The sequence below is a fragment of the Anser anser genome (assembly GCF_964211835.1).
Source record: "Anser anser genome assembly, chromosome: 1".
NCBI classification, from domain to species: Eukaryota; Metazoa; Chordata; class Aves; order Anseriformes; family Anatidae; genus Anser; species Anser anser.
In genome coordinates this window covers 187,758,968-187,770,652 of record NC_139720.1, presented here as the reverse complement: position 1 = coordinate 187,770,652, position 11,685 = coordinate 187,758,968, and the positions used below count along the sequence as shown (strand labels likewise).

Genomic DNA, 11,685 nt, shown 5'->3' with positions numbered 1-11,685 from the left:
GGTTTTTCTTTTTATTTTCTCAGCTTGCCAATGGCAAACACAAATGTAGTTATAGAACTGAACATGCATACAGGAATTTAAGGTGATCTTTTGTTTCTCAGTCACAATTTATGTTTTAGAATTGGCAGTTTTAAGTCACGTAATTGGTTTGAGATTATTTTACTATGTCAGAGGAGAAAAAGCACAATGTGAAACTGCATAGCCTATGATGTATGCTATTTTTGTTAGGGTTAGTGATGTAGAAAGACCTTTAATGTGAATGATAAATGATCCAATGATCCCCTTTGATTCCAATATAATGCACTAGCAGCAATAGCATTAGGTTTGAATAACATCAGACATTTGATTTTGTTTTTCTGTGAGGTAGTTCAGTGGTTTATTATGATGTTATTACAATTCTTATTCAATTCTAATATTTTTGAGCATGCTGGTTTGTTTTTTTTTCCACTGAAATAGTTTTAAATCCTACATATGTTGAGATTTCTTGAATATTTATGTATACTTAATATTCTCTGTGTCAGAGGAAGCTTAGTTCTGGTTCCATTTTAAAATATATTGATATAGACTTTTTCTCCAAAACCATAGCCTGTATTCACTTTGCTACTGAGAAGCGACATATGTTAGAATAATTGCCATGTGTACTCTAATTGCCATGTGTACTCAGAAATCCCTCTTTAATAAACATTTTTCTTTGATTTTAGTTGTGTTTTTTTTTTTTTTTAACATAGCAGTAAATGAACCCCACAAAGCTGCACTTTGCGTTCTCAAAGAACATCTGAATTTCTTTCTTCAAAAGAGTGTTCTGGGTTTCACCTTAAAATTACACTCCAAATAGTATTTTTATTAATATACTTCTTATTAGCTACAACCATAACATTTCCATGTTTTCTTTAAAAATGTCCATTGGTGGTATGACAACTATGATAAGTAACTTAATATAATCTCTATTTATTACATTTATTAGAATAAAAAGTCTAGCAGGGTAAGAAAACTTTTTTTTTCTTTTAGTTGATTTTTCTTTATGTGTGATGTGTACTTTTTCTTGTTTTCAGTAAAATAACCCAGAACATATCAAAATATAGTCTATATTTTCTTACTGCAGTTGTGAAACTTGAGGAGAAAGTATAGCCACAATATGTGGAGTTTGAACTCTCTTGTTGTAGCACTTAAAAGATAACATCTTTAATAAACATACATATTTTGCTACATGTGCACACTTTTTAAGTAACCTTTGGGCATATCTATGCTAAATGAATGAATTGTTATCTCTCTGTGTCACATGTGTGCACGCACACACTAATTGCAGTTCAGTGTCTCACTTTCTTTTGTTACCTCTTATTATGGGATTATCAAGCATAAAATGAAATTATCAAGCATAAGACATGAAACTTCTATGACTAACAAGTTGACGCTTTGCAAGTGCTTCATATGAGACACTGAAAAGAATCAGTCTTACATAAATCATATACCAAAACTGAGACTGAATGTAATATGACTATATCTAGTAAGAGAACCTGAATATGCCAGCCTCAGGAGGAAATTAGGGAATGATGCAAATACTTGTTGTTTTATATAGTGGCTTAAATTGAGTCATAATTAATAATGAAGAAAAGGAAAAGTATTCAAATTGAATTACCACCTAAGCTTCTTTAGGTAGATTGTATATTTTGCCATGAGAGGTTGAGTAATGGAGAGGCAATAACAACAAGAAACCAAAGCAATGATTTGTTCGGTTTTGAATATGCTTTTTGATCGTGTAACATCTTCTTCTGTTTAACTAAGTGTAAAATGTATCATACAAATTACCTCTTCATAGTTTCTTCTTTAAAGTCATCTGTGTTTTAAAGAATCTTGACTTTTTAAAAAACAAAACAAAACAAAAACAAGCCAAACCAAAACAACAACAACAAAAACAGTAATGTACTTGCATGAACAACTTCAAAGACTGTGATTTTGAAACAGAGGTGCTGAAAACAGGGTCAGCTACAGTAGGTTCCTCAGGACCTTGTCCAGTCAGATTTTGAGTAGAGGAGACATCATAACCTCTCCAGGCAACCCATTCCAGTGTTTTACCTCAAAGTAGAAATTTTTTTACTTTTATTTAAATGGAATTTCCTGTATTTCAATTTGTGCCTGTTGCCTCACATCCTGTTACTGGATACCATTAAGAAGTCGTCTCTGGTTCCGTTGTCTTTAGTCCCCACCCTTCAGGTATTTATACATGTGGATAAGATCCTCCTGCCCCCTTTGAATTCTCTTCTCCAAGACTTAATAGTCCTTTCTCCAAGACATAATAGTTCTTTCAGCCTCTCCTCAAGGTAGAGACTTTGATTATTCAGTAATCTTTGTGGTCCTTTGCTGGACTCTCTCTGGTATGTCCACGTCTTTCTTGTACTGGGGATCACAGAACTGGACACAGTACTCCAGGTGTGGCCTCAGCAGTGTTGAAGAGAGAAGGACCACCTTCCTTTACCTGTTGGCCATGCTCTTCCTAATGTGGCCTGGGATGCCATTTGCCTTTTTCCACAAGGGAGCCATATGGGCTCGTGATCGGCTTACTGTCCACCTGGACCACCAGGCCCCTTTCTACAAGGCTAATTTCTGCTTGGTCCCCAGCATCTATTGCTGCTTGAGGTGTTTCCTCTCCAGGAGTAGTACTTTGCACGTTCTTTTGTTGATCTTTATGAGATATTTGGCCCATTACTCCAGCCTGACAAGGTCCCTCTGAATGGCTGTACACTTCCATGGTGTATCAACCACTCTTCACAGTTTTGTATCATCTCTACACTTGGTGAGGATGCACTCTACCCCACCATTCAGGTTAATGAAGCTGAACAAGATTGGACCCAGTATTGACCCCTGGGGTACTCTGATAGTAACTGTCCTCCAGCTGGACTCTAGCCACTATCACTTTTAGCCCAGCATTTCAGCCACTTTTCAGACTGCCTCAGTCTACTTATGTAGATCATTTTTCATCTGCTATATTCACTATGTTAGGGTGTTGAAAAATCTTTACAAAAAATCAGGATAAACAACATCCACAGCTTCATCCACCAAGCCAGTCGTCTCATCATAGAAAGTTATCTGTTTGCTCAAGGATGATTTCCAATTTGTAAATCCATGCTGACTACTTCAAGTCACCTTAGGTATGATCCAGGTGCTAAGTGAGTGCAGAAAGAATTGTCCAGAGACCTTTCTGGTGGGAGAGAGCTGTTATATGAACTTGACTATAATGTGAAACCTTATGCTTAGAAATGGAGAAGGGAGGTAAAGGAGTCCTTTCACATTTGCCAGATGTGAGGGAAAACTATTGTTTTGTAATTAGATGAACACTAGATGCTGCTTCAAGAACTGTGAGCCAATTTGTTATATATATATATATATATATATATTTGTTTCTTAGGATGGTGTTGAGCAGCTGCTAAGTGAGAGTTTTAATGCTTGTGTATTAAAGCAGTTATTGTAACTTACCAATTACAAAATGAATGGTAACAATACTGAAAGGAAATTCTTTGACATTTGTATGGGTGCTAAATAGAAATAAAGAACAGACTTTGTTAAAAAGCAGTCAGGTTCAAAAGGTAAGGTGAACAGAATTAAATAGCACAAATTTTAATACAAGCAATTGGAGGTCATATACCTAGCAGTGAATAATGGGTGCCGTGCTTACAGAATCAGTTGTTATGTATTAGAAAGTTGTAATTACAGAACGATCTTCGGAGTTATTGTAGGTAACCAACTGACCATAAACTGCCTTTTCACTGTTCTGACTGAAAGAACTAATGTAACATTTTCAAGGAACAAACAGAGAAAAGAGTGAAGGTGATGTGGTTGCTTCCTGAAATCTTGGCAAAAGCATTGCTGGAGTGCCATTTATAGTTGAAAATCGCTGCTTCTTTTAGGAGACCATGTTAAAATTGGGTAGAATTCAAAGAACACTCTGGGGTGAACTGTGCTCTGGAATACACGTTTAATAATGAAACTTTCCAAGAAAAAAAAAAGGGGGAGGGGGAATGAAATTAAGGATGATCTTGACTTCTGTTTTCAGAATTTAAGCAAAAATCTCATGATGATGGATTGTTTAATATGAGATCTGGTGGGTAAACAGTGGGGAAAAAATCAGATTTTTAGACACAGTCCTATGGTCACTATAACTATTACAATTATAATAATACACACTATAATATTAATCACGGTTCAATAAATCATTGGAGTTGTTCTCTTAAAAGTGGCATATAAACTGTGAAAATTTAGGGCTATCTTTAAGCACCCATTTGGGAAGTCTCAACACTCTAAGTCTCTATATTTGTTTCTGCTAAAAACAGAGTTAGGGTGACATCACATCCAAGTAAATTCAGGAGTTAGACAGCCTCAGCACAGATATTAAGTTTTTTTTCATTTTTTTATTCTATTTTGAGATGCTCTATTTCAATATATGTATTATGGTCTGTAAAGAAATTAGAGGGTGAAACTTAGGCTAGATTGTCATAATTTTAGGGTTTTGTCCTTAAAAAAATTCAAGTGCTTCCACAACCATGTAATGGAAGAAAAACTAAAGTTTCTGAAACAATTTTCTAAATTCTGTTTTTAAAGATGTAGGGACAATAAGTACCAAAGAAAGCCTTCCAGATTTTTCATTCCATCTCTGGTGCTAATAATAATAGAGATAATGTTAAACAGTTGCAAAAGCATATAGTGGAACTCCAGAATTAGTAGAAAAGAAGCCATTTTTTCCTTCAGGCAAGAATTAATTAGGATACTGAGACTGAGAATATATTATCTCAAATGCTCCTATCTTAAATTGCTTATAAAATCCTACGCTAAAGAAACTGGACTCATTAAACCATTTCACCAGTGGATGGAAGAATGCTTACCTGCTATTGAAGTGTAACAGCATCCAGTAGCTGCTTTGAGAGAAGAGATTAAATTAAGCTGATAACTGTTTTTATGAACTATCTGTAGTAAAATCTTATACCAGCAGCTATGGGAAGTAGTTTAATGCTCATGAAACCACATGGGGGTTGACAGTATTGTTCTTGTCTCTGTGCATTTCCTTTTTGTATGTGGCAAATTCTACGTATGTAGGTAATAGGTAAGGCAATTTACATGTACTGTCCTAGAGAACAGTCCTAGCCTACTTTACTTTTGGCAAGAAAGAAAATGTGAAAATTAACATAATCTGTATATTATAATATTGAGGTAAACAGAGAACAAATTTGTGTTCTCAGTTTCTCAACTATGGTTATATTAGAATGCTAATTAATGTAGGGAAAAAAAAAAAAGTGAAATCTTGATTGGTATTGGCAAGCCTTCATGTTTAGAAAATCATACTATTCCAAGATGGAGAGAGCTGTCCTGCTCAGAAATGAGCTATTACTTCATTATTTCAGTGCTTTCTTGTCTTCAAATGCTGAGCTCCAGGAAGTTACACAACCAAGGACATTTCAGTATTTAAAATTTCAGGAACAGTCCAGTTTGACCACAGTGGTGACAAAATCAGTCCAATAACTGGGGGTTAAAAGGGAAAAAGTTCAAAGGTGTAGACATTTCTTCAAAAGCCACCACCCCCCTTTTTGCTTTTTTTTCAGGTTGTTGTCAATGTGTAACAAAATATTTATTAGTTTCTGTTAAAAGCTGTAGCATGCATTTTACAAAATGTTACTAATGTTTTACCAGATAAAAATATGATGGCATTTCATCAGATAAAAACATAACGGCATTTACACTTATTGGCTGTTGGCAACTTAAAAAAAAATACATTTTATTTGACATTTTTAATCAAATAATACTACACCATATGTCAGAATGTAATGAATCTGTGCATTTTTTTTATTATCCTTGAAAATCTGATTCTGTTAGCCAAAACTATTTTAGCTTATAGAGATAACATATGTTGCTGAGAAACAAATTTGGCATTGTGAGAGATGCAGCTATCCTGTGAAAAGTTCTTTGAATGCCATGAAGCCCAAAGGAGGTAAATCAAACTCTCAAACTAGCCCACAACATATCCAATTGTTTGTATTGTCAAGGCTGCATTTTTACGTGTTTAACCTTCATTTTATTGTATAGAATTAGTACTGTGGTATTGTAGGTTATTTGTATAGATGGGTAATGCAGGTTATATCTACATATGGGTAGTGTTCTCACCTGAGACTGTTCACTGATGCTTTTTGTTGTGGGATATGGCTGCCTCTGGGGTCATTGTAAAAGCTAAATCCTTGAAGTAGATATGTGTTGAAACTAATTCTCAGTAGACAAAGGAGAATGGCAGTGTTATAAATTGTCTTCACTTTTGAAATCAGTTGTGATGGGCAGCACATTATTTTTTTTCCTGTTCATTCTTAGATTATGTCTTAGGTTTATTTAGGCTTATTAAAATAGTGTCTTCTTTTTGCAAGGAGGGTTGTTTGGAAACCTATACAAAGGGCTGTGGCAGAGGAGCGTGCTCCTTCCAGAGTGGCAGCTGGAGGGGAGCAAGAGTTCTGTATCACATGCAGAGGCAGATAGAAGGCTGAAAAAAAACACAGCCTGAATTTGGGATAATAAAGCTTCAGTAGCACCTTAACATTCTGCTAAAGGGAAAGAACAAACCAAAACGTGGCTCCAGGCCAGCAGAACCACACTGATGACCAAAGATCACAGAATCATGGACTGGCCTGGTTTGGAAGGGACCTTAAAGATCATCTAATTCCAACCCCCTGGCCATGGGCAGGGATGTCACCCACTAGATCAGGTTGCCAAGGGCCTTATCCCCCATCCAGCCTGGCCTTGAACACCGCCAGGGATGGGGCATCTACAAGTTCTCTGGGCAACCTGTTCCAGGGCCTCACCACCCTCTGAGTGAAGAATTTTCTCCTAACCTCCAATCTACATCTCCTCTCTTTTAGTTTAAAAACATTCACCCTTTTCCTATCATTATCTGCACAAGTAAAAAGTCACTTTTTTATAAGCCGCCTTCAAGTATTAAAAGTCCTCAATGAGGTCTCCCTGGAGCCTTCGCTTCTTCAGGCTGAACATCACCAGATCTCTCAGCTTCTCTTAAGCCGTACTCCAAATGGGGCCTCACGAGGGCAGAGTAGAGGGAGACAATCACTTCCCTAGACCTGTTGGCCATGCCTCTGTTGATGCTGCACAGGATGCAGATCTACAATTTGGAGACCACTATGTCATGTGGGACCATGTCAAAGGCCATTCAAAAGTCCTGGTAGATGACATCAGTCGGTCTTTCCTTGTCAACTGATACAGTCACTCCATCATAGAAGGCCACCAGATTGGTCAGGCATGATTTGCCCTTGGTGAAGTCACGCTGGCTGTCCCAGATCACCTCCTTATCTTGCACATGCCTTGGCATTGCTTCCAGGAGGATCTTTTCCATGATCTTCCCAGGCAGAGAGGTAAGGCTCACCGGTATGTAGTTCCCTGTGTCCTCCTTTCTACCCTTTTTAAAAATGAGAGTGATGTTTCCCTTTTTCCAGTCACTGGGGACTTCGCCTGTCTGCCAGGACTTTTCAGATATGATGGAGAGGGGCTGGGGAATTCCATCAGCCAGTTCCCTTGGTTCCCCTGGGATGCATGGCATCAGGCCCCATAGACTTGTACCTGTTCTGTTTCATCAGGTGGTTGTGAACCTGCTCTTTACTTATAGCGGGCGGGAGTTTGCTCACCCAATCCCCAGCTAGAGGTTCACAGACTCAAGAAATGTGGGAAGGCTGACTGGCAGTGAAGATTGAGCAAAGAAGTTATTAGGTACCTCAGCCTTCTCCATGTCTGTTGCTACCAGTTCTCCCTTCTCGTTTATCAGAGAGATAATACACTCCCCTTGGCCTTTCTTTTCTGGCCAATGTAAGTATAGCACCCCTTCATGTTATTCTTTGCATCACTTGCCAAGCTCAGTTTCATTTGTGCCTTGGCTTTCCTGATCCAATCCCTGCACATCCGGACAGCATCCATTTACTGTTCACAGGCCACATATCCCTGCTTCTGCTGCCTATTTCCTTCCAACACCTCAGTTTGACCAGCAGGTCCTTGCTCAGCCATGCTGGTGTCTTACCTTCTCTGTTTGATTTCCTAAACACGGGGATGGAGAGCTCTTGTGCTCTAAGAAAAACATCCTTAAAGAGTTGCCAGATCTGTTCAGCTCCTTTTGACCCTAAGGACAGTATTCCAGGGAATCTTGTTCACTAGGTCTTTAAATAGCTCAAAGTTTGGTCTTTGGAAGTTCAGGGTCCTGACTTTGCTCTTTGCCAGGCCCATGTTCCTTGAGATCATAGACTCAAACAGGGTTTGCTCACTGCAGCCCAGACTGCCTCTGATCTCTGACTTCATCTGCATTGGTTCACCAGGCATGTGATATGAGGCATAGTACACTGCAACTCAAAAGATGACTTAAATCAAGACTGTAAGTAAGGACCTCTGCACAAGGACATGCTGGTGTGGAGAAGAGTATGTCTACAGATGTTCTTATTCCTGTTTGCTTTAGCCTGATCACTCTGTTTTTTTCCATTTAGTATAAGTTTTCTAATTATTGACATAAAACAGCAGCTTTCTGGAATTTGAGAATTTGAATGTCATTTTTTGACCCCTTTAAAAATATTACTTTGGAAAAAACATCTAAGATCTGGCCACCTCAGGGTCTAGTCATACCACCTATCTTGTAAGGCTTTGTTTTGTTTTGTTTTGTTTTGTTTTGTTTTTTTCTCAGAAGGTTTTGGTTTATCAGCTATATTCTTGACAGTGAAGAAAGAGGAAAATCTTTTTTTTTCCATTAATGTACACATACAGATTTAACTATATGTTTCTGAAGATGGACTTAAGTATATAATTATGCATTTTTTTGCATATTGAAATCAGGATGGTATTAGTATAGTGGGATGGTATTAGTATAGTGGGATAGATTAAAGATGTAGAGTTTCAGCAGCTATTAAGTGAGATGAAATTTGAACTGTTTGCATGTGATTCTCACCTCTTAATGGCACTACAAAAAAACAAGTAAATGTGTTTAATGAAAATATTCCAACAGTAAAACCATTTAAAACATCATTATTGTAATAATATGAAATTATTTTGAAAGCAGACTGCATTAATGAAATGAGAAAGTGTTAATTACTGTGCTATATGAGTGTATGCAAGTGTTCATATATTTGTAATGATTCTTTTTTTTAATACTTTAAAAACTGAATTTCAAATTTATGGATGAAATCCACCATTTAGAACCAATGTATTTCAGCCATTGATTATTTTTTGTATCTTAACTTGTGACTTTTAGGCTAAAATTTTTGTAAATCGTGCTTGTAAATTAATCGTAAATTAATAATCATAAATTAATGATAACACACTTCTCTTTATCGTACACAAAAGGGAATAAGTGACATAGCTGACATAGCAGTAAATGTGGAATTAACATTTTAAAAATCTTGTGTTTAATTTAATTCATTAATTTCCACCAACTACGTTTGCAAAATGTCTTTTAAGAAGGCCAGAATATCTCTTTATAATGTTTTTAATTTCAAAAACACATAAAGAAATGTATTAGCTTTCAGCTTTTTCTATCTTTATGATGTTTGCCACAGGAAAACTGAAAACCTTTATTAAACTTACTTTTTAAAAATTGTAATCCTTCATCTAATTAAAATAAATCTACAACTCAGAGGTCTACAACTTCATAGATCATTGTCCTAACTAAATCATCGGTCCTGAAAAAGAAATAATTCTTGTGCATAGTAATTACTCTGAATCCAAACTTACGTGTCATACCAATTGTGTTGTTCTCCTAGCTCCTTAAAACTGCAAGACATCTTTCAAAATCTAAGCATAGCATTTGTTTTTGTGATGGATTTGCATTTACAGCTTAAATCAGATATAATGTTTGTAATTATGATGGACTAGAAAATTGAGGGCAAAACCTGAAAATATGAGATTTGCCATCTTGAATTTCTGGATACCGAGGAAAAAAAAATAATATTGATTTTTAGAACATAGCCTGGAATCAAGTTCATGGTGAAGATTAGTAGCAAACTACTGATTGCTCCCCCCCACCAAGACAGGGTGGGGAGAGAGGATGAATAGGAAATTAAATTCAGTGTTCCAAAAGCCAATTTCTTTTCTTCTCATGGCACTTTAGAGTGCATTTGAACCTTGTTTTATTATATGATAGTTCCTATTTTTCTAATTTCTGTAATAATCTTTTCTTTTCAGTTTCCGCACTAGTAAAGGTGTTGGGTATTCTGCTCATTTTGTCGGCAACTGTTTAATAGTTACATCGCTGAAGTCAAAAGGCAAAGGTTTCCAGCACTGTGTGAAGTATGATTTTCAGCCACGCAAGGTAAGCAAAATAGTATGCACAGTAAAGAATATCATTGAAAATGTGACAAAGTGCTTTTGGAAGTAAGTACTAAAATCATTTTAGTGATATGGCATCTGTAGATAAAATCTGTAATTTCTTATTTATAATTAGCTTCTCTGTCATGCAAAGTGTTATGTCAGTTACAGGCTAGAATCAGTTTAAAAATAATAATTTATGAAGTTACATTTCTATAAAGCTAACTTGTTTTTAAAAATACTGCTTAATTAGCTTCAGATGCTGAAGAATTTTAAGTATTTGTGAAATGGTTGTATTTCATTTTAAAAGGTCTGTATGTTACAGAAGTAATTCTTTTTCTGAACATTCTGTACTTGGTAACATGGGTGACAATGCCTGGAACAATTTTGCTGGCAGTGTTAGAATTTCCTTATCTGTTGCTGGGAGAAACAAGGATCTGAACTTTTTCTATATTGGTGATGTTTTGGGATTTCTCATTTTTCATAGTAAATCTTGGTTATTTCTCTAGATCATATTAGTGTTTCTTTCTACTGTATGTCTAGTAGTCCTAAGAGAACAATGATTCTTCTGGCTTCAAGATTTCAGTTAGTTAGATGCAGCATTAACTTTCCCATACAGCGATCATTATGTGTTTGTCATTGATAACATTCCCGTATGTATTTTGCTGGGAAGATTTTTTTTTATTATTTTTTTATGGCTTTAGGATTCCTATACTGAATTTCAGTGCAGTCTTTCATATTTTAGCAAGATATTCTTTTTACTAAGAAGGACTGTAGTTTCCTTCATGCCAAACTTAGAAAATGTTAGCTCTTGCTATTCTACCTAAGATAGTTAATTATGAAATACTAGTAAATGTGTATCTCATTATATGAATATCAGCTGATCTACTGAAGTATATCCAAATACAACTTTCATGACAGTTTTATATTTCTCATAGATCTTGCTTCATACACTTTAGGTCACATGTCCAATTTTAGAAAGTATTTGGAATAAATCTTTATATTTGCAAGTGTTTTTGTATGACTGTGGCGGTTTTACCCTTCTGGACAGCTGAACTCCTCCATAGCCACTCTTTCACTCCCTTGCCTCAAAGGAAGAGGGGAAGAAAATATGATGGAAAGGGCTGTAGGGTTGAGATCACTCACCAATTAATGTCACATGCAAAACAGACTCAGCCCAGGGAGATTAATATAATTTATTGCCTACCACTAGCAGACAAACATAATGAGAAACTAAAAGCAAACTAAAAATGCCTCCCCCCATTCACCCTCTTCTACGTCCTCCCTCCAAGTGGCACAGGGGAGCAGGGAGGGAATGGGGGCTGTGGTCAGTCCCTGACGCTTCGTCTCCGCCAGTCCTTCACGGTC

At 36.4% G+C, this 11,685-nt stretch overlaps 1 protein-coding gene across 10 annotated transcripts in view; it reads left to right on the top strand.

Annotated features, from left to right (window-relative positions):
- NBEA (neurobeachin) overlaps positions 1-11,685 on the top strand; it is a 520,716-nt gene that overhangs the window by 99,770 nt on the left and 409,261 nt on the right. For all 10 annotated transcript variants that reach the window (XM_083801108.1, XM_083801105.1, XM_083801107.1 and 7 more), the window contains exon 6: positions 10,195-10,321. In XM_083801108.1, coding sequence (XP_083657234.1) covers positions 10,195-10,321 — 127 coding nt within the window. The remainder of the gene's footprint in view (positions 1-10,194; positions 10,322-11,685) is intronic.